At 38.1% G+C, this 26,867-nt stretch overlaps 2 protein-coding genes across 15 annotated transcripts in view; one reads left to right on the top strand and one right to left on the bottom strand.

Annotated features, from left to right (window-relative positions):
- Nucleotides 1-26,867, bottom strand: part of MED12L (mediator complex subunit 12L) — a 377,954-nt gene that overhangs the window by 137,592 nt on the left and 213,495 nt on the right. The window lies entirely within an intron of this gene.
- GPR87 (G protein-coupled receptor 87) lies at nucleotides 2,345-11,696 on the top strand. 3 transcript variants are annotated; one of them, XM_071214567.1, is made up of 3 exons: nucleotides 2,345-2,469; nucleotides 2,627-2,677; nucleotides 10,581-11,696. In XM_071214567.1, the coding sequence occupies exons 1-3, from the start codon at nucleotides 2,448-2,450 to the stop codon at nucleotides 11,621-11,623; spliced, it is 1,116 nt and encodes a 371-aa protein (XP_071070668.1). In that variant the 5' UTR covers nucleotides 2,345-2,447; the 3' UTR covers nucleotides 11,624-11,696. The 3 variants fall into 3 exon arrangements, 2 of the variants coding, with proteins under 2 accessions (XP_071070668.1, XP_071070667.1); XM_071214566.1 differs by having other exon boundaries at nucleotides 2,627-2,689; XR_011648587.1 differs by lacking the exon at nucleotides 10,581-11,696 and having other exon boundaries at nucleotides 2,373-2,469; nucleotides 2,546-2,649.

Raw genomic sequence — 26,867 nt, 5'->3', positions numbered from 1 at the left:
TCTTTCTCTTAATGAAGTGATGGTGTTAACAGATGATGAGTTGTGCCTCCCCCCAAGATGAACCCCTTGTCTGTCTGCTCATTGTTTCTGCTGTTTGTACTCGTTGTCTGCTCCTTGTGTCCACTGGTTGTCTGCTCATTTTCTTTAGAAGGCACTGGGAACCGAATACAGGACCTCCCATATGGGAGGCAGGCACCCAACTGCTTGAGCCCCATCTGTTCCCTATAAATAACTTTTTAAGAAACTGCCATTCTGTTCCCAAAGTGACTATATCATTTTACATTTCCACTCACAATGCATGAGGGTTCCTCTTTCTTCACATCCTTTTCAACACTTGTTATTATCAACTTTTTTACTTACAGCCATTCCAGTATTGTGAAATCATATCTCATTTTAGTGCTAATTTTAATTTCACTAATGACTAATGAAGTTGAGCATCTTTTCATGTGCTCCTAGGTGAAAATCTTTTGACCATTTTTTTAATTGAGTTGTTTTCTTCTTCTTATGAAGTTGGAAGAGATTTTTGTATATTCTGAAAGTCCTTTATCAAATACGTAATAAGCAAATATTCTTTCCTAGTGTCTTTCTGTGTCCCTCTTATCTGTCAACAGTCTGCTATCTCTCTTCACTACTGCTTGTTGCTCACCTCCTTGACACTGCTTCAGTGACCCTATGAGAATTCTAATTAACTAGTAAAGTACAAGTAAAGTCCTGAAAAGGAAAACTCACAATTTGAGAACACAGAAACATAAAACTAAAAATATATCTGCTGAGTGAACTACTTGAAATACTCCCATGAGAGGCTAAATTCAAGAAAAAAGGTTTACTAAAATCAAAGGATCATTATTATGGGTTTAAACTTAATTGCTCCAATCATTCTCCCCAATGAACTTTAATAAATAAAAAGAAAATGAGGTTTTTGCCTCCTAGCCTTACTTTGAAAACACTGCACCCAAAAAGGAAGGTGTCTAAGAGTCCCTGCCAAATTAAGCAATAGGTATCTTTAGAGGGCCTATGGTGTGTGCCATACTGCAGAGACCTCAAGGTGAAGCACAGATAGGGTGTCTAAATACTCAAATGTTCTAACATTGGGCAGGGAAGGGCAGAAGCACTGAAAACTTGAAAAACAATTTTTCTATCCACTACCATTTACAGTACCTTAATTGCATGTGATACTAGGTACTGCAAGAGGAAAACACAGTAAGAGGAAAAGAAATAATAAGTGCTTTTCTACTTGCCACAATATTCCTCCATACAGTTTTCCCACGAATGTGCTCTTGCCCTGCTGAGTTTGCAAATGGACAGGAACAAAAGTAACTGCTTATGCCAGGCAGAAGTTTGCTCGCTACTTGGAGAGACAAGGTTACTTGGGGTCTATCAGCAACTGTATGGTACAAGAGCAGCATCAGTGAGGGGACATGAAAGTCCCACATGGTTTCATTTCATGACAAACAGCGTAACTTCCCCTAAAGTAAATTGTTCCATAAGCACATTTTTTTTACTTTAGTGGCCTGCTTTCCAAAAATTGTTCACAGGACTTCGCTCTTCATTCAATACCTGAGGAAGGCAAGAAAACAGAAAGACAGAGCTGCTGAGGAGAGGGATATGGGGAATAATAATTTTTGGTATTTGACAACATGTATGTGTACTATCTCAGTTAATATTTATAAAAATGTTTTAAGGAAACTGAAGCCCAGAAAGGTTAAGATATTTAGCCAAAATCACACACCAATTACTCAAATCCAGTTTGACTCTCCTTTCTTGGTCAGACTTTCAGGTTGGAACAGAGTCCTCACAAAGAAATACAGGAACTTACCATTCAAACAATAATTAAATTCCTAAGTGGGAATCTATGTTTGAGAAAATACATAAACTCATGTAAAGTTGAGTCCTGATAAGAGATTACAGGACCTCAGGTACAAATCCAGAAAGGTCAAGTGACTTAATACAGGTCCCACCGCTGGTTAGTGGAGAGCCAGAACTCCAGAGATGCGAGTAAGGAGAGTAATAGTATTTGAATTTATAAAGCACTTTTAAATATATCAATACTAGACATTAAAAATTTTTTTTACAATCTCCAGGTATAAATAAGTCCTATCATGTAAGTATTCAACTACACGTCCTCAGATTAAAAAAAAAAAAAAAAAAAGGAATCAGGAGTAGGAATGGGAAGACATAAGCTAACATTTACTGAGTGCATTCTTGGCATCAAGTTCTGTTATGTGTCTTGTGTTATTGTCTTATGTAATCCTTACTACAATCCTGTGGGATTATTAGTATTGCTTCCAGTTTAGAGATGAGGACATTGAGTCACGGAGAACTTAAGGTCACACAGTGCCATCAAGACAGAGCATATAGTCCTCAGTAATAGTCCACACTTCAAGACAGGCTGAACAGGACACAAGAATGGACAACTCTGGTGTGGCATGAGTTCTTAGCCAAAGAGCATGCATTTCCTGAATCCTAGAGGTATAGAAATTCCTTCTACAGAAAAGATCTAAATCTTCAATATTCAAATTCGTTTCCGTTTCTTTCCTTTTCCCAGAAATCAAGCAAGGAATAACATATGCTGAACCCAAGCCTCAATCATCTCCTAGTGTTTCCTGACACGCATTTTTGCTTACAGAACATCTCAACAAAAGAATGGGGCTCAACTTGACGCTTGCAAAATTACCAGGTAAAACTACAGGTAAAGATGCAAAGAAAATAGTACTTAAACAAATATTTACTATTAACTACACTATGTAGCAATCTGGAAGGCTTAATAATCAAAGAACAAACTAACAAAATAAACCAGCATTTAGCCTTGCCTTTCATTAAGTATAAAATGGCAAACACAGAGGATGGCATCACAGAAAATTTAACTTGCTGTCACTTACTGTTAAACTTTGTTTCATCTAGAGACCATCCCTAAAATGATTAAGATTAAATTGATAACACTTGAGGATGGTTGTTACATGCAAACTACAGTGTCTAATCTACCTGTTCCCTTGGGTAACTATTTAGAAAATAATCATATGAGGGCAGCTGTGCAATGGTAGTGACACCCTGTAATTTGCATAATTTAGTATTTCATTCCCACCTGGAAAGTAGAGCAGTGTGACATGTTGTTGATACTTTCACATTTTGTGATAAAAAGTGACACATCCCAACAAGCAATAATGTAGCAAAATTACTGAAGGTAAAAATGCCAAGGTTCTTTACCATTCTTTCTACCACGCACAATGTGGTTGCTATTAATAATGACAGATTTTAATAATGTCTTCTGGTATAAAACGAGAACCTACTAAGTGCCAGATACTGTGCTGAAAAATAATATTTACAGAGCATTTGTCAGGAGACAGCAAAATGGCTCTTAGTTATTCCATTTTACAAAGCCTGTAAGTAGCTAAACCAGGGCTATGCAGTAGGACTTTCTGCCATGATGAAAATGCTCTATGATGCTCTGAACGACATATAGCAGCCACATGTAGGTACTGAGCAACATAAGTGTGCCTACTGTAACTAAGGAAAATAAATTTTTTATTGTTTTTAACTTTATTAATTTTAAAAGCCACATGTGATTAGTGCTTATATCTGGCTACAAAGCCCATTCATTCTACAGACACAAACAAATTCACCTTCAGGTTAGAAGACAAAATATTTTAGGGCAAGAGTTCTTAAGTCATTGCATCTGTCAAATGAATTTAAAAGGAATGGGTGGGGTGGAAGAAAATAAAGGGTTTTTTACTCTCAATTATCATTTCATATAAAGCACTGAGCTAAATGATACTGGGAATACCATTCTAGTAAACAAGGAATATGTGAAAAAATAGCCTTTACCATGCAAAAACAGCTTCTAATTTTTCTTAGCTGAATCACCAAGATACTGTCATTGAAAATGTTCCCTAATTTGGCCGAGTTCTTTATGGCAGTGAAGAACAACATGAAAAAATTGCCTGGGTAAAGAAAGGCATTCTTTTTTTTTTTTTTTTTAATATATTTTTTATTTATTTTTAAGAGATACGTAGATCACACGTAATGTTACATTAAAAATATATAGGGGATCTTTTTTGATGGTCTGGGGGGGGGGGGGAGTGTTTCTGAACATACCTAGAAGCTTTGGAAACCCTTGGGGGAATGACAGAGATGAGAAGAAAAAATGGAGGGGAGGGGGCTAAAAGAAGAGAATAAGTTTAATTCTAAACAAAACTAAACAACAACTGTCTATATTAACTTTTGACCTTTCCAGAACAATCCATACCATATTAGTTCACAAAATAATCCATAATAGGTTTTAACCACAAATTTGTTTAAGCTGCATTGTAAATGTGGAATCTAAATGAAGTAATAATGAGACCCAGGCCTATCCCACTGAATAAAGAAATTGTTTTCTCAAATATTAACCCCATATGTAAAAACTAAGGAAGCAAATACTGTGAAGTGACACAATCAACAAGTCGAACAAAAGACTGTCTCCAAGCCACAAAACAGTTCAATAACCACTGTGGAATGAGGCCACTCTTACTTAATAGTTTTTATTTACAAGATACAGAGTAATATATAATGACTTTTGGACATTCTGACTTAAGACTCTATCTTTAAATAATAACCATAATCATTCAGTAAATAGTCCTTTAATAAGAGTGCTTGTTCATATAATTAATACCTTAAAATAGTATAATGATGTATTGGACAGATACAATCCTTAAGCAAACCCTGGAAACGGGTTCTTATATTCAACAATGGAAATTCAGAGCTTTCTGTCAGGAGATCAACAAGGCAACACAAAGATTGTGATAATCCATGCTTAGTAAGTACGCAGATAGGGAACTGGTCTATCTGCATTTACAATGGATTATAAAGCCAATTCATAATTATAACAGGGCACAGCCATCCTTCCAGAAGATGATGTAGCTGCTGCCCCTTTTCAAGGGGACTGCACTCCTTAGCTGACCCTTTATCCTGGTGAAAACTCTCTTGTCCTCTCTCTAGTACCCTTAGGGTTCTATTCTGGGTTACATGAAAGTGACTGCTAATAGTTTAATTGTGTAAATTAACTCGACCCGTAACCCAGTTAAATGGAATTGATACTGATGTAGATTTTCTGGTGTAGAAGCAGCTAAGACCGCAACACTTCATTAAATTAAAATTGGCTTGAATAATACGGTTTCAAGGCAATATTTGAAACTGACAGAAGTAATATATAGATGGCAGCTGAATCAGGCATTTTAAACTTGTAAAGCTTAATCATACTATGGGTCTCAAAGCAGGCTAGGTCAGGTATAAATTACTAGCCTGTGTAAGGATATTTAAGCCAGGAAAACCAGTTTTTAAAAACACCCATAGTAGGGAGTGAAAGCAAAGAATTAGAAAGAGGTCAAGGTTACTTAGGAAAAGCCTACACTTAAATTTCAAGCAGCAATTTAAAAACCTGTTTTTGGATTATAATCATCAAAACTATCTTCCTTGTTTCACTTCTTCAAAGAAGAAAACCAATGCCGGTCATGTAGGGAAATGATGAGTAAATTCATGCTATTACCTCTCAAACAAAATCACTGCAAAGCATAATTGTAATTATACTAAATATTACTAATTAGTGAGAAGTAAAAATTCAGGCCTGACCTTCCTTGTCACCTTACATCAAAAGAGCACAAATGTAATTTGTTAGTGCATATCCTCTGAAAAACAAGTGACAAAACGCAACTGAATGGCCAAGAGATTTACTGGGGAAAATGCCTTTGAGAGAAAATGGGGAGAGCCAGCCTTGAAATCACAAGGCAGCTTCTCTCTGTGTAGAGAAGAGAGAGACAGGATGAAGGCAGGGTAAAGTCAGGCTGAAGTGCAGTTTGGCCAGACTGATGAGGAGTCTTCCATTCAAACTCATCCATCAGAGGAGTCCCTCCTCTCATATGCACAGACCTGTCTATTTTTTTTTTAAGTTATGAGTTTACAAAAAAGTCATATATAAAATATAAGGTTCCCATATACCACCCTATTATTAACACCTTGCATCAGTTTGGTGCATTTGTTACAACTGACAAAAACACATTTTTATACTATTGACTATAGCCCATGTTTTAATTTGGGGTTCACTATTTGTGTTGTACAACTCCGCGGGTTTTTTAAAAATTTGTATTCTGGTAACATATGGAACCTAAAATTTCCCCATTTAAACCACATTCTCATACATGATTCAGGGTGGTTAATTAGGATCACAATGTCGTGCTACCACCACCACCATCCACCCATTACCAAAGCATCTCCATTGTTCCAAATAGGAACTCGGGATATTTTAAGCCTTAACGCCCTATTTCTTATCCCTACCCATTCCCTGATAACATACATTCTAGATTCTGAATCTATGAGTATACTTCTGCTACTTACTTCATACCAGTGAGACTACATAATATTTAGCCTTTTGTGTCTGGCATATTTTAACATGGTGTCTTCAAAGGTCATCCATGGTGCTGCATGTATCGGGGCCTCATTCACTTTTAGAGATGAATAATATTCCATTGTGTGTATATACCATACTTTGTTTATTCACTCATCAGTTAATGGACACTTGGGGTACACCCATATTTTGGCAATTTTGAATAAATTCCATTATCAATGTGTAAATATGTTTGATTCCCTGCTTTAAATTCTTTTGGGTATATATAACTAGAAGTGGGGTTGCCACTTTCTGAGAAACTGCCCAACTGTACTGGATCTTCCAAACTGACTACCACAGTGGCTACACCATTTTACATTCCCACCAGCAATAAAAGAATGTTCCTATTTCTCCTCATCTTCTCCAAAGCCTATAATTTTTTTCATTTTTTCAATATAAACCATTTTTCAATTTACTAAGTTTAGTATTTTGCAATGCTAAACATTCTTATGGGTGTGAAAAAGTAACTCGGAGAGTTCTGATTTGTATTCCCTAATGGCTAATGATGCTGAACATTTTTTCAGGTGTCTTTGGCCATTTGTGTAAATTTCTGGAGAAATGTTTATTCAACTCTTTGCCAATTTTTTAAGTGGATTGTTTTTGGTTGCTGAGTTACAGGATTTTCTTTTATATTCTGGATAGTAAGCCCTCTTTGGATATATGATTTCCAAATATTTTTTCACACTATGTAAGCTGTTTAATTTTCCTGATAAGGACATTTGATGAATACAAGTTTTTAATTTTAATGAGGGCCTCGTTATCCATGCATTCTTTTGTTGCTTGTGCTTTGGATGTAAAGTCTAAGAAACCACTGCCTAACACAGGGTCCTGAAGATGCTTCTCAATGTTTTCTTCTAAGAGTTTCATAGTTGTGGCTTGTATATTTACATCTCTCATCCAATTCGAGTTGATTTTTGTATATTTTGTGAGGTAGGGATCAACCTTCATTCTTTTGCAAACAGAGAACCAGTTTTCACAGTACCTTTTGATGAAGAGACTTTTCTTTTTCCACTGAGGAGTCTTTACCCCCTTACCAAAAGTCAACTGGCCATAATGTGAGGGTTGATTTCTCAACTAATTTTGATTCCTTTGGCCTATATGTCTCTCCTTGTGCCAGTCCCATACTGCTGCTTTGTAATAAGTTTTAAGATTAGGAAGTGAGTGCCCCAATGCTGTTGTTCATTTGAAGATGGCTTTAACTATTTTGGGCCCCTCACCCTTCCATAAAAATTTGATGATTGGCTTTTCCATTTCTACAAAGGCGGCTCTTGGAATTGTGATTGGGATTGTGTTGAATCTGCAAATCACTTTGGGTAGAACTGACATTGTAATAAAATTTAGTGTTATAATCCATGAACATGGAATGCCCTACCCTTAATTCAGGTCTTCCTTTATTTCTCTGAGTAATGTTTTGTAGTTTTCTCTGTACAAAATCCTTTACCTCCTTACTTAGATTTTTATTCCCAGATATTTCATCCTTTAGTTGCTGTTGTGAATTACCATTCTTGATTTCTTCCTCCAGTTATTCATTACTAAAGTATAGAATCACTGCTGATAATGATAATGTACCCCACCTCTTTGCTGAATTCATTTATTAGCCCTAGGAACTCTGTTGTGCTGTACTTTTTTTTTCTAGAATTTTCTGTATAAAGGATTGTTGTCTGCAAATAGGAAAAGTTTTACTTCTTCCTTTTCAATTTTTTTAAAAGATTTATTTATTTATTTATTTCTCTTCCCTTCCCACTCCCCTCCCCCTTGTTGTCTGTTCTCTGTCTATTTGCTGCGTCTTCTTTGTCCGCTTCTGTTGTTGTCAGCGGCACGGGAATCTGTGTTTCTTTTTGTTGCGTCATTTGCTGCTTCATCTCTCCTGTGTGTGTGATGCCGTTACTGGGCAGGCTGCACTTTCTTTCACGCTGGGGGGCTCTCCTTACGGGGCGCACTCCTTGCGCGTGGGGCTCCCCTACACAAGGGACACCCCTGTGTGGCAGGGCACTCCTTGTGCGCATCAGCACTGTGCGTGGGCCAGTTCCACTCAGGTCAAGGAGGCCCGGGGTTTGAACCGCAGACCTCCCATGTGGTAGACAGATGCCCTAACCACTGGGTCAAGTCCGCCACCTCTTCCTTTTCAATTTTGATGCAATTTATTTCTCTTGTGTAATTGCTCTGGCTAAAACTTCCAGGATAATACTGAGAGCAGTGAGAATGATGCTAGACTGGGGCTTTTCATAGATGCCCTTCACCATCATGTTGAGGAAGTTTGCTTCTATTCCTAGTTTTCTAAGTGTTTATCATGAAGAGGTGTTGGATTTGTCAATTTCCTTTTTGCAATGAATTTACATGGTCACGTGGGGTATTTTCCTTCATTTTGCTAATGTGGTATATTATATGAATGGATTTTCTTAAAGTTGAAACCCTCCCTACTTTCATATCTACAATACATCTCAACTGATCATGGTATATAATTAATGTGCTGTTAGATACTGTTTATTAGTATATTATAGAGGATCTTTGTATTAATATTTATAAGGAATATTGGTCTGTAATTTATTTCCCTGTTATCATTATTTGGTTTTGGTATTAGGGTGATGTTGACCTTACAGAGTAAGATGCAAAATGTTTGGTCCTCTTGGATTTTTTGGAAGAGTTTAGGAAGGAATACTGTTAATTCTTCTTGTAATGTTTGGTAAAATTACCCCTGTGAAGCAATCTGGTCTTGGGTTTTTCTTTGTTGGGAGTTTGGCTTTCAAGTCTTCTATCCCCTTACTGATCTCCTTTCCAGATGTTCTATCCAATACTGGAAGGGAGCTTCCTACTCCATTGTCTTCCCACAATTCCTCACTGAACAGGCCTGGCTTAGTATCTCTGTAGTGCTTAGTTATTACCCAGGCGCTATCTAGGGGAAGTACAGCACCAACAAGACAATGGTGGTGGAGTAAGAATACTGCATCTGAGGCAGTCCATCAACTCTGCTTCCCGCAGAGGAGATCTGAGAGGCCCATTTTCATAGCTGCCACATAAATCAAATACTTATAACACATTTCATTAACTGACAGATATGATATAGGTCTTTATTACATGGACCTAAAAAAATCAAACACAAACCCCTAAAGTTTTGAAAATTCATATAAGCAATAGGTATAATCCAGGATTGCAAATAACAAGAATGAACGAGTCTACAATTATTTTAATATGCCTCTGCTAATAAACGTATTAATAACAATAAAATATAATTAACATTTTTCATTGGACTAAGCAGAAAGTCTGTATTTATAGACACTTAACTATACAAACACATTTTGATGAAAAACTCACTCTATGGTATGTAAATATTTATAATAATCAATAACTTTCATACCTACCTACAACTTAAATTCTACAAAGGTGAAAACAAACCTAAGATACAGCAAGTCACATTTGCTTCTACTTAAGACCTTTTTTATCTGTTTCTTTAGAAGACAGACTTTTTTTCTTATTCTTTTTTTTTTTAATTAGAGAGGTTGTAGTTTGTTTTTTTTTTTTTATTTAAAAAATGCTAAGATGTTCTGTATCTATTCCTAGCAAAATCCCTAAAAGACTCTTAGGAACTATAACAAATGCATGGGTGAAAAATTCATATGATCCATTTGTTTCATTCCTTATCAACTTTTGATGATTCAAGAGCCTAAAACTGAGAGGGAAAAGGGCGAAAACAAAAATCTCAAAAGTATCCCAAAGAGTACACTGAAATAATAACCACACACCTATAATTTTACTTTGTTACAAGCAATGTCTATTTTCTGCCCGCAGATTTTGTTAATTCTATTTGCTAAGGATATCAAATACCTAATTAGAAGATCAGGATAATTTACAGTGGCGTTTTTATTTTCATTTTCAAAAGGTTGGTAGAGAGTATCAGAAATATGACTTTTTACTCAACATAAAAAAATAGTCCATTAGTCAAAGACATAAGTTAAGGTCAAGGGACATCAGGGCAGACGGGGGTGAGGAAGGCCACCAATTCCTTGGCCACTCAAAACATTAACAATGAACGAACTTGAGTCTTTAAGTATCTGATGGCATTTTCAGACTAGCCCAAAAGAGCAATGGTTAGGCTGTAAGAGAACTGAACGGTCTGTGGGGCATGCATGGTAAGCACTGATGTGATGTCTTCCCACTTCTCCTACAGATGATGAGCTGCCTAACCACGGAAGTCACACTCCGAGTAACACAAGCGAAGGCTCTGGAAAGAACACCACTGATCACAATGAATTTGACACTATTGTGCTGCCCATACTTTACCTCGTTATATTTGTGGCAAGCATCTTGCTGAATGGTCTAGCAGTGTGGATCTTCTTCCATATTAGGAATAAAACCAGCTTCATATTTTATCTCAAAAACATAGTGGTTGCTGACCTCATAATGACACTGACATTTCCATTTCGAATAGTTCATGATGCAGGATTTGGACCTTGGTACTTCAATTTTATTCTCTGTAGATATACTTCAGTTTTATTTTATGCAAACATGTACACTTCCATCGTGTTTCTTGGGCTGATAAGCATCGATCGCTATTTGAAGGTGGTAAAGCCATTTGGGGACTCTCGCATGTACAGCATAACCTTCACCAAAGTTTTGTCTCTTTGTGTTTGGGTGATCATGGCTATTTTGTCCTTACCAAACATTATCTTAACAAATGGTCAGGCAACTAAGGAAAACATTCATGACTGCATGAATCTTAAAAGTCCCTTGGGTGTCAAATGGCATAAGGCAGTTGTTTATGTCAACAGCTGTTTGTTTGTGGCTGTGCTGGTGATACTAATTGGATGTTACATAGCCATATCCAGGTACATCCACAAATCCAGCAGGCAATTCATCAGTCAGTCAAGCCGAAAACGAAAACATAATCAGAGCATTAGGGTTGTCGTGGCTGTGTTTTTTACATGCTTCCTACCATATCATCTGTGCAGAATTCCTTTTACTTTTAGTCACTTAGACAGGCTTTTAGATGAATCTGCACACAAAATCTTATATTACTGCAAGGAAATGACACTTTTCTTGTCTGCGTGCAATGTGTGTCTGGATCCAATCATTTACTTTTTTATGTGTAGGTCATTTTCTAGAAGGCTATTCAAGAAATCAAATATCAGAACCAGGAGTGAAAGCATTAGATCACTGCAAAGTGTCAGAAGATCGGAAGTCCGCATATATTATGATTACACAGATGTATAGTGGTTAAAGGCCATGAGGCTTTCTCTTGTTTTTTGAAGTGAATATGTACAAAGTGTAAATAAATGTTTCTTTTGATTAACCTTGCTTGAGCCCATCAAAAGATGGATATAAAATGAACTAAAATGGTCTAAAGTTTGGGTATGACATGAATTTGAGAAAAATATCAAGGCACTGTGCAGAGAAGGGAACTCAAAGTTTGAGGGAATAAGAACAGAATCAAAAGGCTGGTTTCAGAACAGCTCATTTGACGCTCATTTTCTCCTTCTTATACATAAACCCTCAAATCTTCACTCTTTTGCAAAGGCATCAAGTGAGCAAGCACTGATAAAGTGTCTGATCTGCGCCTAATACTTTACTAAGAGCTGGGGGAGCATTAGAAGAGGGGAGAGTGGAGGTGTATTTGCTGACCAGAAAATGATATTCTAGTTGACTACTAGAGACCACCACACACACACACACACACACACACACACACACAGAAAATAGTACAATAGTTCATTGAAACTCATGTAAATGGTTGGCAAAAAATTTTAAAAATGAAGTGAGCAAGAATGAGGCGGCAAGAATAACTGAACCCAACGACACGCACAGTTGTGAGGTACGGGGACGTGTTCAGGGTCCACAAAGTGCCTGATGAGTCAGGCCTGACGGAGGGGTTGGTGGCAAAGAGGTTAAAAGAACTGCCTGAGGATCTCTATGAAAATAACTGCCTCTCCATCGAAATTCCAAGTCCATAAACTTAAGGGACACCCCAGACATGCATTTATATACCCTTTACCAGGTAATTTTCATAGCCACCTGTTAGACTGATACAGCCATGTTTTAGACAAGCTAATGTGAAAAGGGAGTTTGAAAAGCTAATTCCTTTCTCCACCTTCCCTATTAGGCCCAGGGAGAGTTACAAGGACCCCACAGGAAAAGGAGGAGCAATACTGCAGCAGGCAAAACACCATCAGTATAATATCCAATCCTCTCCATGCCCTGATTCTCTACCACTCCACAGCTCTCTGTCAAAAACCTCAAAATTGCTAATACCAATTACACTGTATATATCTGCTGTCAAATGTCTGGCCCACTTAGAACCCAAAGACTAAGAACCTATCCCCCTTAAGGGCATGACCTGGCTCCACTCAGAACTCTGGAGTTTATCAAGCACTTCCCTGCAACCTATTTCATTTAATCCTCCAACTCAGGCCTCAATTCTAAGAGGACTGTAAAATAATTTAATCTCATTTTCACATTTCTAAAATTGGATTTTCTATAGAGCTGTTGGGTACATTTAACATGATGGTGGTTTAATTTCCCCAAAATATTTTTAAAATACCGCATTTAAAATACAAAGTGAGAACACTACTAACTTAAAAAAAAGAAAAAGTCACGTTACAAAAGCCATCAATATCACACTTCTCATATTTTACACAAATGCCCATACTGTGGTCACACAAATTATTTTTCCAGGATAACCAACAATGAACCATGTACATGAATAAAATAGCAAGAGAAATAATATAAAACGCTGTGTTAATGTCAGAAGTAATACATAATACTCAATTCATTAATACCAAAGAAAATAATCATTCTATTTGGTTATGTTGTTATTTAATTAATTTATAATTAAAAAACAATCTAAAATATGAAATGTAAAATTTCTTAATACGACTTTTAGATTATATTTACTATTTCAGATCCTCTCAGTCAGAAACAGCACAGCGCTTCTTCCTTTTATATAGATGGGAAACACAGATTTTCAACAGGAAATTTTTTCTCTTTCTCACAAAACTTTTATTTTAAAAAAACTGAACTTATAGAAAATCTTTCAGTAGACTGTTTGACTCATTATACTATTTCCTAGGTGATACTTTATTACCATTTCCAAACATTACGCCAATATTTTGTTTCTCAAAGCTTCAAGGGAGTGATAACTAGGAAAATTCATAGATTCAGATTAAAGACTTAAGTCAAAATAATGTGTGAGTGTTATGGGGGAGTGCCTGTGTATTTGCACATGCACATAAGCGAGGACAACCTCAGCACAGGGAAATTTTATGATCACCACGGGGAAATGTAATATAGTAAAAAGTAAATCTTTGGAAGCACAAAAACCTTGTAAATAGAGATTTTCCTCAGACTAAACATTGTAAGTAGTCAATTACAAGGCAATAAATACTTAACCAGACACACACCATGTAAAAAAAAACATTGTGCTCAACATAATATTAAGAATAACCTTTGGGTATCCCTTAGTGACTTCTGCAAGTAAATATTTCTTACTATCAAACATTTTCCAATTTCAAAATAGTACAAGCATCTGGTAAGTAGAAAATTTAGCACATAGACTAGCCCTTCACACCACCTAGCGGTAAGAATACGTAACACAGCTGAATAAAATAGCTGTGTCCTATTTGCAGCATTGGGTTATTTTGCTCAAGGTCTGAATAAGAATTAACTGGAGAAATAATTGACCACACAGTAATGTGGCCTAGCCCTTTGCTACAGCCTTCCTTTAGTCATCATCAATGCTGATGTATCTAAAACAATCAAGCAAACAACAACAACAACAACAAAAAAGGACCTGAAGCTCCCTAGAACTTGATAAGATGAAAATGTTTGGAAAGAACAGTTAAGATCTACAAGAAGCTATCTCACAGACACAAAAGGAACAAACACTAAAAGGATGTAATAATAAAAACATGGAGCTCATGGGGAAAATGCTATGAAAACTGACCACTCTTTCCTAATTAACATAAAGAAAACATAAAAGTCAAATATAATTAATATATGGTTTTAAAGTACACAAAAAGCATTAAAGGGGAAGCGGCCTTGACCCAATGGACAGGGCATCCGCCTACCACATGGGAGGTCCAAGGTTCAAACCTTGGGCCTCCTTGACCCATGTGGAGCTGGCCCACGCGCAGTGCTGATGAGCGCAAAGAGTGCCGTGCTACGCAGGGGTGTGCCCTGCCACGCAGGGGTGTGCCCCGCGTAGGGGAGCCCCACGCGCAAGGAGTACACCCTGTAAGGAGAGCCACCCAACGCGAAAGAAAGTGCAGCCTGCCCAGGAATGGCACAAGATGATGCAACACGAAGAAACACAGATTCCCAATGCTCTGATTAGAATAGAAGTGGTCACTGAAGAACACACAGTGAATGAACACAGACAGCAGACAACTGGGGGCGAGGAAAGGGGAGACAAATTTTTAAAAAGTAATAACAATAATAAAAAGCATTAGAGTTGATGATGAAGGAATAAGACTGCCAGTGTTAAATAATTTTCACTTAACATACAAAGAAACTGATAGAATTCAAATGTCAACTTTGGTTTTGAATACTAAGTTTTTCCTTTAAATCACAAAGAGCTAAGATAAAACAGTACAATGTTGCAATAGAGTACCCTTTATCTCTTGCTTGGAAACTCAAGAAATAGAATAAACTGTAGATTCTTCCTATCAAATAGTTCGGAAGCATACATGCTTAATAAAAGTAAAGTGGCCAATTTCTCTCTGAATTATGCCTGAGAGTATCTAATGGTTGCAGTCTGTGACATCTCCATAGCAACTCTCAGAATCAGCCATATCTCTGATTAAATTAGCCTTGCTTATTTATAAACAAGAGCCTGGAATATTCACCAAATTTCCCAGAGCCCCAAAGTATGAGCCTGGGATTCAATGCGATAAGACTTTTCAACAGTACCTGGGACAAGTTAACATACAGATGTACACAGAAAAACACATGTATATAGCTACTGCTAATAGATTTATATAAAAAATGTAACGCAACTCCTTAACCTATGACAGTTTTGAAATAGTCTTTAAAAATCCTATTAAATGCTTAATATGGTTATTACTAACCTAAACCAAAATACCTTTAATAACATTGAAAAACATCTATAAATTTCCAGCAATAAATTATCTGTGTCCTTCAAAAAGCCTGAACCATACCATATGTTTTCAAATTCTTATATGTTCTTTTATGCAGCCAAAGAAAGTTCATCATTAAGATAAATTGGAAGAATAAATTTATACTATATTAATTTGGAATCATCCAGATCAGGGTTTTTCCAACCCCATCACACCCAATGTCCTCTTTTTAGGATATATTTCAACACATCTGTTTAATACACAGACATAAAAGTCATAGATGCTATGGTCTACTTACACAGACAATTATACACGCAGGCCTTGCTTTGCATGTAGTGTGAGGCCACAAAAATGACTACACAAGCTGAAACTATGCAAAGCACTCTTAATAATCAATGGGGAAAATTATGATTGTTCCATGACCTTTACAAATTTGTCAGTTAAAATATTTCTGTTGATCATAAATAGGAAAATGAAAAGTAATAAATTTAAAATGTTAGAAATATTGAGAATTTAAGTGTTCTTGATCTTTGTTTAAAAAAAAAACAAAAACACTTAACAGCAGTTTGAATACTCTTTGCCTTCTTATGATGCACAGTGAACATCTCTTCTATGCCTTATAGAAACTGTCATATTCCTAAGTTTGTATCTGCTACTAACACTTTAACCTCTGTTCTCCAAGGCGCCCTTTAATGTGAAGTTTGTTGCCAGGGACTCTTTCTCTGGGATACCATGACCCTGCTCCTCAGGACCACTGTCCTCAATTATTTCAGTGGGTTCACCTTCAGGAAGTTTCTACAATACTATTTGAAAGACAAATATATATATATATATATATATATATAACCTACATATACCCCTAAAGTCATAGGTTAAAATTATTATAAAAATGATAAATCTTACGTAGTGCTTACTAGTCACTGTTCCAAGAACGTTATATACATAAAATCTTTAGTCTCTATCACAACCCTTTGAAATGGGTGTCCTATTATTATTCCCATTTTAGAGATGAGGAAACTGAGGCCCAAAAGCAAGGAGAATACAGCAGGTACTAAAATGATAGCGGAGGTGATAAACCCTGGAAGTGACCTCACGTACATGCTATTTTCTGTACTGCATCACTTTCTCTTCCCATCTCATTCAAGGAGCCATTGACCCAGGCTCAAGGCTCTTGACCTGCAAATTCAAGCCATTCTATGCGCCTTTCTTTCTCTCATCCTCATTAACAACCCTACGATAAAACCTGCCAACGCACTCTCAGAAATGGTGGGCAAGCCACCTCTGCCGTCTGGGCTTACACCTGACTTAGCTCTGGAACTGTGGAGGGCTGTCTGGTCCCAAGGATGAACAAACATTCCGGAGAAGCCCTGGATGTTGCCATATACTGTGCCATGTTGGGCGACAAAAGTAAACAAACTGGCATCGTTTTTAACTGACTGTGCTACTACTCAAGGCCTTAATTTTCTTGTTCCTTCCCACTTCCTCACATACTCTTTTTCTGATACTTTTAACACAGAATGGTTATTTTCTAACAAAATTAAAAGAGCTAACATTTACTGGGCACTCCCTAGGTACCCGGCACTGTTCATAGAGCCTGACCTTAATAAATTCCTATAATCGCCACAACAAACCGAGGAAGAATTACTAACGTAATCCTACCGTAGAGATGCAGAAACTGAGGCACATAAAAGATAAGTAACTTTCCCAAGGTCATATTAATAAATGCTGTGGGTAGGATCCATCCCCAGGTAATCCACTGCCAGAAGCTTGAGTTTTAACCGTGAATCAATCCTGAAAGGAATGTACTCCCCACGTCTTACTTTCACAAGTCTTGCTAATTTGTTACCAAAAATTGTTAATACAAATAATCAATACCAATATTTCAAATAAAGCGGGAGTTGAAATTGAGAAGCTCTCTTAAAAACAGCCTCAGTAATTTAATAAACACAATACTCAGTATTATGAGGATATTACATTAAATAAGCCAGTCATACATATTTAATCAATTTATTACCTTAGAATTAGAAAGACTATATAAATTATGTCAAAACCAGACTTCTAGTTTTTTTTTAATTTTTTATTTTTCTAACATACGTAACATAACCTTTCCCATTTAAAACCAGGCCACTTTTGAGAGTGAACGTATCACTTATGAAGATGGAACAACAGGTATAAACTGGGGCTGTTTGGGCAAAAGAGGGCATAGGGTTTCCAGGGTCACAAAACATTTGCAAATACATGTCTACGTTAGGATTGTATTACTTAGTACAGCAAGCGAGGCCAAGGAAAAATAACTCAATTAATCCACCCATCTCCTCAATGAGAAGCCCCCCCTGTGAAGCTTCTTCTGTCCAGCTAATACAAAATGAACTCCTGGATGCTGGATTACCAGCTATTGAACAAACTTCTCTAATGGCAGCTTCCTGGGAGCATGGATAAATGATATCTGGGTTAGAGTTTATTGCTAGCAGTTTTGCTTAATGACACAAGAAAGAACCCTATCCAAATTGAATATTTTTGTTTGCTATTGCTTCCTGAAAGAATACATCATCTAAATTCTAATTTAAATTCTCTCCTACAAAGCAAAACCATAAATAATTTTTTTAGCACTCTTAACTACTAGATACAAAACTTATACTTGGTATGATTTCAAGAAATCTTTAGAAGCAGAGGCTGTGTTTGTCCTTCCACGGCACAAGCCTCGATAGAGACCCAAAAAAAAGTACCACGGGAAGCGAACTTAGCCCAATGGATAGGGCGTCCGCCTACCATATGGGAGGTCCATGGTTCAAACCCCGGGCCTCCTTGACCAGTGTGGAGCTGGCCCATGCGCAGTGCTGATGGGCGCAAGGAGTGCCGTGCCACGCAGGGGTGTCCCCCGCGTAGGGGAACCCCACGCGCAAGGAGTGTGTTCCGTAAGGAGAGCTGCCCAGCGCCAAAGAAAGTGCAGCCTGCCCAGGAATGGTGCCGCACACACGGAGAGCTGACACAACCAGATGACGTAACAAAAAGAAACACAGATTCCCGTGCCGCTGATATAGAAGCGCTCATAGAACACACTGCGAATGGACACAGAAAGCACACAACTCGGGGGGGGGAATGGATGGATGGATGGATGGATGGATAGATAGATAAATAAATAAATAAATCTATCTTTAAAACAAGAAACAAAGTGCCAGTCAGGAGGCGAGGCCATGTGAGGGCACCGACATCAGCTACCACAGTGAGGTAAGGCAACCTCTACCTACAAGAAAAGTCGGTGATGCTTGTGAAGAGGGCTGATGATGCCCCAAGGCCGCTCAAGCTAACGCATGGTTCTGAATTAGTCCTACTGGTTCAGCTTACCACACATCTCCTTCAACCTACCTCATGTTTACTAACCGTCAGACAGGAGCAATCAGCACAGTTGCAAGGTCCATTCAAGGACTAAATACAGAAGGTTGGGCTCATTGAGTCTTTGTCCTTGTTATGCTAACTGGTCCACAGAATGCAGTATAAAAATCACTGCTGTACTCAAATTATTAAACTAAGGAGACATGCAGTTCCACACAGCTCCCATGGCCCAAAACCACAAAGAATTTCTCAATCAGACCACCAAGGATAACCACACAACCCTCACAAGATCCGGCAGAGCACAAGCAAGTGTGCTTCTTGGCTAATGTCCGTTTGCTCGATAGGGAAGAAGGTTGATTCTACATGACTTCATGTGTGGCTTCCTCGCTGGGTAGGAAAAAAAAAAAAAAAAAAAGAAAAGAAAAGAAAACCCAGGGTGTGCTCACCCACAGCAGGTTCAGGGGCTTCAGTCAACCCTCAGCTGGGGTCCCTGAAGTCTCAATACCACAGAACCCTCCCCTAAACTTGCTGAGCCCGTGCTCCTCCCACATATCACCGCGGCATGAACAAAAGCAGCATCTATTTATTGAAACAACCCTGGGAAAGTTTATGTAAGACAAAGGAAGCATTTCCCTACATTCTTTTTTTTTTTTTTTTTTTTTTAAGAATACATCTTTTTTTAATTTATTGAAATATGTCACTCATACATAAACATACATAAACAAGTGTATAATAGTTGTGAACTTACAAAAAATATATACATAACATCAAACAAACATATATAACATCTCACCCTACCACCAATAACTTGCACTGCTTTTAAACCTTTTTAACTGATTAAAGAGCATTCTTAAAATATTACTACTAAACAAAGTATTTTCCCCCTAACTAACCTGATTATTATTATCTTTTTTTAATTTTTTTTATTTTTTATTGACTTTGTAATAATATTACATTAAAAATATATATGTGAGGTCCCATTCAACCCCACCCCCCCACCCCTCCTCTCCCCCCCCCCAACAACACTCGTTCCCATCATCATGACACATCCATTGGATTTGGTAAGTACATCTTTGGGCACCTCTGCACCTCATAGACAATGAATGGTTCACATCATGGCCCATACTCTCCTCCATTCCATCCAGTGGGCCCTGTGAGGATTTACAATGTCCGGTCTCATTCCAGCTCATGCCTCTCTCCCTGACTTCAAACCTCATTTTCCCAACTTGTCTTAATTTACTAAAAGGCTGAGCAGTTAGAACATTAATAAACTGTCTGATAAGGCAGCATATCATCCTGAGTTATCTGTCCTAAGTTGAATCATTAAACAGGACAGCAGCTCAGACACCTTAAAAGGGGGCTCAAAAGTTTATATATACTAGTGACTAGGGGACTAAGGCCCCCGGGATAATATTGTTTAAAATATTTGTAGTTTTCAGATGAATTCTATCATCTCGTTTATCTTTACCTACAGGAGCAGAGCACAGGGTCAGGGGATAGTCCTTGCCTCCATCCACATTTTGGTAACATGCATTCACTTAACAAACACTTCTGAGTGACTACTACATAGTGGATACCGGAGATGCCAAATCAAAACACTTCAACAAGGACCGTCACGGCATATTTTAGCAAGATGTGTTATGAAAGCCCACAGGCTGCATCAGAAGAGTAGTGCTCAATGCACTGAGGTCTCAGGGACACTTGCAGAGGAAGTGACAGTTGAGGCAAGTTTTGAGCAGATGGGAGTAGAAAGAAGATAGTAAGAAATGACACCTTTCTGAGATACAGAGGTGTAAAAGAAAATGCCCTCTTCTGCTTCCTCAGCATCTTTCCAAAAAAGCCATATGCAGAACATATACACTGAAATTCTTGTCTGTACCAATTAAAAGTTCTAAATTTTCATTCCTTGCTAACATCATTCCTTCCGATTCTTAGCATTATACTTAATCTTCTACCAGCAGGGCAAATCTGCTTGAGCCCTTCAACTAATGGGGATTTGATAGTCAACTCATGACTCTGTTAGTGCCTGTGCCAAAGTGTGATTTTGTAAACTGTCTAGAAAATAAGTAAATGTATATGACATTTCATTTTATAAACTGCTACTTATTTCAATCTACCAGAAGATGGAGATGTTTCTCCATTATAATTCCCAGATAAAGGCAAGTACACAGTTGCCAATGAATTCCAATGCCTTTATTCATTGCAAAAGGTATTTGTTTAAAAAGCATTATTTTACAATGCAGTGACTAATTATATTTTAAGCACGTATTTCTTAAACTCCTCTTCCACTACTCCAAATTAGTGTACCAAGTCTGGTAGGATTTAATGTTTCTAATAGGGAAACACAAAGCAGCATTTCTACATGCAGTGTTTTCATGCCGGATTGCCCTTCTTAAAAACACATCTTCAATTACTTTACTACAATGTTCAAAAACTTCAAAGTACTCCTCAGCATGGCATCTGGGCTCCTCCTAATTATGCCACGCCCCAACTCTGCTCCACGTTCCTACAATCACACCTTCACTCATGCCCTTCTTTTAATCCTCAGTTGCCTGTCTGGAGCCACAACTCTCTCACTCACAAACACACACACACATACACACAAGATTATAAATCACTTGAGTGGTAAGTCTTGTTTTTGACTCATTTTTTTTTATGATGGAACTCAGTTGGTACTGTAAAATAATTTATTGAAAAGGTTCATATCTAACTAAATGTCCATCAATAGGAACTGATTAAATAAAGTATGGACTACAACTAAACCATGAAAAGAATAAAGTTTATCTATATATGCAAAAATGAATGCTCCAAGACATCAAGTTGGAAAAAATCAAATTGCATGAGTATGTCTTAATAATTGTCCAATGAAGCAATTTGGAAAAACCTGTGATACATTGTTTTTGAGCTCACATACCTTAAAAAGAAACAAACTTCAAATAAGTAATGCTACAAATACACATTACTGAGTTTTGGGGTAAGAAACAAACTAGGACATTTAAGGAATCAAGAAGTAAGAGAGTCCAGCTTTTACAGGCAGTTGATGCAAGACTGGATGGAAACTGACTGGAAACAATAACAGACATTATTTTGGGATTATGTGTGTTAAACTCTATTTGTAGTATGAATACACAAGGGATGTTTATATATAACCAGTCATTACTACAAGGCAGGGTCCTGCCTGTAAATGGCATTGGATAAAGGAAATGCGTAAGGGTATTTGGGGGTGTACAGGATGGACTGGGGCTGGTGGTCATATTCGCGGGAGGGGTGGGGAGTATGAGAAATAGATTAATCAGTCTCACGGTACTTCAATCTCAAGATTCCACAAAAGGAAATGGGAAGAAGTTGAAGGAACATGGAACTATTTAGCAGAAATCAAAACATCATAGATAAAAGGAAAACAAACAATTGACTATTTTAGCTTTCTTTTTTTTCCCTCTCCTTCTTTTTTTGACAGTAAGACTCCTAATAGCAGGGAACTTGCCCTCCATTATTTTATTATTATTATTTATTGTGTTGTATCTCTAGGTATCTAGTGTTGAATAAAAGCCATTTGTGTTGATAAACATCTTAATAAAATCTCTAATTAAAACACCACCAATATATAATATCAAATTGTTTGAAAGTTTTTCCAACATTAAAAAGATGCTTATTTTCTACTCTAATAGCGTAAAGTATGTACAAGCTAATTCTTCCCATTTAAGCCCACCTACAAAATGCTCAGGATAAACACTACGACAAACAAAATACAGTGGGCCAATTTTAAACCCTACATTGAAATATGTCTTATTTACAAATAAGCATGTTTCCATAACCTCCACACTCTGTGACAGGGGCGGCCCATTTTTCAATACCTGAATGACAGAGTGAAGTATGCAAATAAAGGAGCACACCTCTCCAAACAGTTTCCACCTGAGAAGAGTAACAGAAGACCATATAAGAACAGATCTCTATCATTCATTGACATCCAGGGGGCAAAAATCTGATGAGGGAAGACTAGTTGAAATAGAAAAGAAAAAGGCCCCAGGAGGGCAGACATAACGTTTTTTTGTGGCATAAGCCCTTCTGGATATTTCCCCTTCCTCCTTGGGTCTCTGCTACTCAGTGGCTACTCTAGTCTTACCCTCTTTCTTAGTGTTTCTATGAAATCTTTCTTCTCTTTAGCATCACCCTACTAGTATCCTGCCCATCAAAATTTCTGCTTTCCACGCACATGTGTGAGCGGAGTCCAAAGTGAAAAGTGTAGTAGTAAGTGATAGTGGTCTAGGCAGTTGCAGTGAACTGATAAAAGAACAGTTAAGAGGTTGGGTTCTGCGCAGAAGACTATTCCGTCAAGTGCTGTAAGATTAGGGAGGCAGGGATGCGCATACCTGGCTACATTTCTGATCTATCTGGACACTTTTGAAAATATAGGTTTTCTGGGCCAAAGTAACAAGTATTCTGATTCAGTTCATTTGGAACTGGGTCTGGAAATTTGCATTTTAAAAGCTCCCAAGGAGGTTATAACGGCAAGTCAAATATATGATCCAGAGTCTTAAAAGGGATAGAGAGAACAGCTTCAGAAGCCCAGAAGAGCAGGGCAGGGTTGTCTGGAGTCATGGAAAGAGAAACATTTCCCCACCTGTCAGCAAGGTCCAATGTTCAGAAACAATCTGTCTTGAGATTCTCAGAGGAGGAAGGGAAGAATAGGTGTTAATAGGGATTTTGGGGGCATTGGAATTATCCTGCATTACACTGCAATGACAGGTACAGGCCATTATACATTTTGTCAAAACCTATAAAATTGTATGGTGCAAAGCATAAACCATAACAAACTATAGACCATGGTTAGGAGCAATGCTTCAACATATGCTCATCAATTGTAACAAATGTGCCACACTAATGAAAAATGTTAATGGGGGAAAGTGTGGTAGGGGGAAGGGGTGGGGTATATGAGAACCCCTACATTTTCTATGGAACACTTATGTCATCTAAGACTTATTTAACATAATAAAAAAATTTTTAATCTATTTTGAGATACACAATCTCGGTAATATAGGTTAAACAGACAATTTACAAAGCTTTTCATCTCTGATACTTGTGTATTCTTTTTACCCATTGCAAACATAACTACTGACTCTGTCACCTGCCTTTGCTGACATAAATGATTTAACCTGAACTAATTCATAGGCCTTGTATCACTTTGTCTCTTTACAGTCCTCCTTTCACACTAAAATTTAACAATCAGAAGGTCCTGTTGAGAAAATACATTTTTCCTGTGATTCCAAAAAGGACTGTCCTGGTGTACCTAACTCTTAGTTGCTTGATGAATTCATCAATCAGCACTCACAATTGTAAGACAGAGAATAGGAGACAACACAGAAAGGAACTCTGGACTCTGAATCTGAAGACTAGGGTCCAAAGTCCAGTCCTGTCTCCCCAGCAGGCTGGGTGACTTAGTTAACTATTTCGAGGCTCCATTGTCTCATCTGTAAAAACAGGAATACCCCTCAACGTGCTGCTCTGTGGACTGCCTGTGGAAGGATCTAACCTAAGGTAAGAGTCCAGTCTAAGTGTGTATGAGTATATATGTCTGTGTTTTGAGACATAGATGAGTTTTTCTTTTGAGCACCCTGGAAGTCCCCTGCCTAACCCATCCTTGCCCTGTTACCTGCAAATGAAACTATAAATGGCAGCCACCAACTGGCTGTCACAAGGCAAGTACAGTCCACAGATGGTTTTGTTTTGGCCCACAGGGTGTTATGCCTACACAGATTCATCAAGTATTTGATTTAGATGTCAGTGTGTAAAATCAGGAAGAAAGCCATAAAAGTAAGGATTAGTAGTTCAAAAGCACAGGCCAACAGGAGCTGCCCTGCCAAGCTTCGAATCCCAGCTCTAGTAGCTAAGGGACACCTTAGTTAACATCTTAGTGACTCAGTTTCCTCACCTACTAAGAACTAAAAAAAAAAGGTGAGGGAAGGGGACAGTAGCAGAACCTATCTACTTCATAAGGCTGCTGTGAGGAATCAATTGCTTAAAACATGCAAAATGTTTAGCGTAGCACCTGGTTTGCAATCAGCACCCAGTATTCTGTTTCCACTGGCTCCTCAAAAGACAAATCAACACTGGACTCTGGCAAGCTCTAGCTGAGAAGCAGTTTCCCCTCTGGACAGGGGTATGAGGTCTCCATTTCTCCACAATTTCCTTAATGCCAAGTGCCTTAGACCTATACCTCACTTATTTGGATCACCTGCCACCAGGTGACACCTGCAGGGGAATCCCTATGATCTTGGACTTTGCAACTCCTTGCTGCAAAGAGGAAAGCAAGCAGTTCCATTTCCCCGCGTCCAGAAGGAGTCGGCAAGCACAGGACTACCTCTCAGGAGAGCAGAGACAGTTAACGGGTGTTTCTGAGCTTGTCGGCATGTGCAGTGTCTCCTGCTATACATCAGGGATATTTGGAGAACTACAGCTTAGAGACATAATGCCAAATTGTCCATTTAATCATCAAAGTGTTTGTACGTGGAGGACCCCACAATGTGTCCTGGCTCTGAAGGCCTGCTCTTTCATCTGCTTTCCAGCCAGGTCTTGTCAAGCTCTCAGGCCTGTGTATAAGCTGGTGGTGATACTTCCACCAGGAAAGCAGCAGTGGGGACGATGGAGGACCTGAGGCAGTCTAGGGAGTGGGTCCCCTTGGCAGGACTAAGTGGGGAGCATCCCTAAACCATCTCTGTGCTCAAAAGGCCCCGTGGGCACCATGAAGCCACAGCCCTAGGCACTGCTGGATGACTCCCCAGGGTCAAGGGGAACATTTCTTTCCCCAACCCCCACCCCCACCCCAATCTAATAAGAAAACTCCTTTTCCACAACCCAGCAGAGAAAAACTGAATAAATATGTGCTTTCTCCAAGAATCATACCTTGCAAGGAATAACAACAACAACAAAAAATCAATCCGAATAACCTCAGGCTTTCTGTCAGATAAAAGAAAGGAAAGGCAATACCTTAAACATACTTAATGATGAAGCAGAAATACAGTAGTTCAGAGTCTACCAGATGGGCACGAGAACCCCCAGCCCTCAAATTCTCAAAGGTTGCCATGCTGAGACTGTAAAGTCCTAGACAATGTGCAAGTCAACAGAGGTGGAGTAAGCTGAAGTTTAGCTTTGGGGTAATCACAGATCTACACTCCTTTTCTGAAAACACTCGGTAAAAGTTTTATTTCATATGAAACTATTTAGATAAGACACCTGAATAATTAAAACAATCTCATTCCCAGGCTGCTTACCAAGACAGTCAGCACTGCTGTAGAGAATGGGAAAAGGTCCTACAGACCATGCAAAACAATGATGAATTAATGTACTTCTATTACATAATAGAAGTACACTGTATTCTATACCCAACAATGTTCCCAGGAAAGTAGTGCTGCGATTTTGAACTGGAACATGAGGACCTAAAGCAGGAGTTCTAAATTTGGGAAAGTACCTGAACTACTGGAGGTCTTGTATAGAGGTGGGGGTCCATGAACCCCAATAAATTGTACATTTGTATGTAGAGTTTTCTATTATTTTCATTGATTTCTAACAAGTGCTGATGATGCTAAAATCTTAAAAGCCACTGATACAGAGGAATCATCTCTCTTTAGGCAAATCAGCTCAGGAAATGGGCAAGAAGAAGGAAACATTATTTGAAAGAGAAAGAAAAACAAGCCAACATCCAGGGCGAAGAAAGGCATGCCTGGCAGGCAAATATTAGAAAGCGTGAGTAGCCTATGAGGAGGATGTGGTTTTTAAAGGACTTGCCTGAGTACCTCTCCATTGCTTTTTTTTTTTTTAATTAACTACACAACCTGATAGCTTTTTTTTTTTAATTGTAGTATCATAAAATTTACAATTTTAACTCTTTTGGAGTATACAGCTCAGTGGCATTAATTACTTTTACATTACTTTTACAATGTTGTGCTTTCCTTACCACCTTCCATTACTAAAATTTTTCATCACCCAACACATGTCCATTGTCTTTTGCATCTGTTTGCATCTGTCTCTCCCTGTAAGTTGTATGTCCCTTAAGAAAG

Source organism: Dasypus novemcinctus, chromosome 4, assembly GCF_030445035.2.
Source record: "Dasypus novemcinctus isolate mDasNov1 chromosome 4, mDasNov1.1.hap2, whole genome shotgun sequence".
Taxonomy (NCBI): Eukaryota; Metazoa; Chordata; class Mammalia; order Cingulata; family Dasypodidae; genus Dasypus; species Dasypus novemcinctus.
This window is presented reverse-complemented; position numbering and strand designations above follow the sequence as displayed.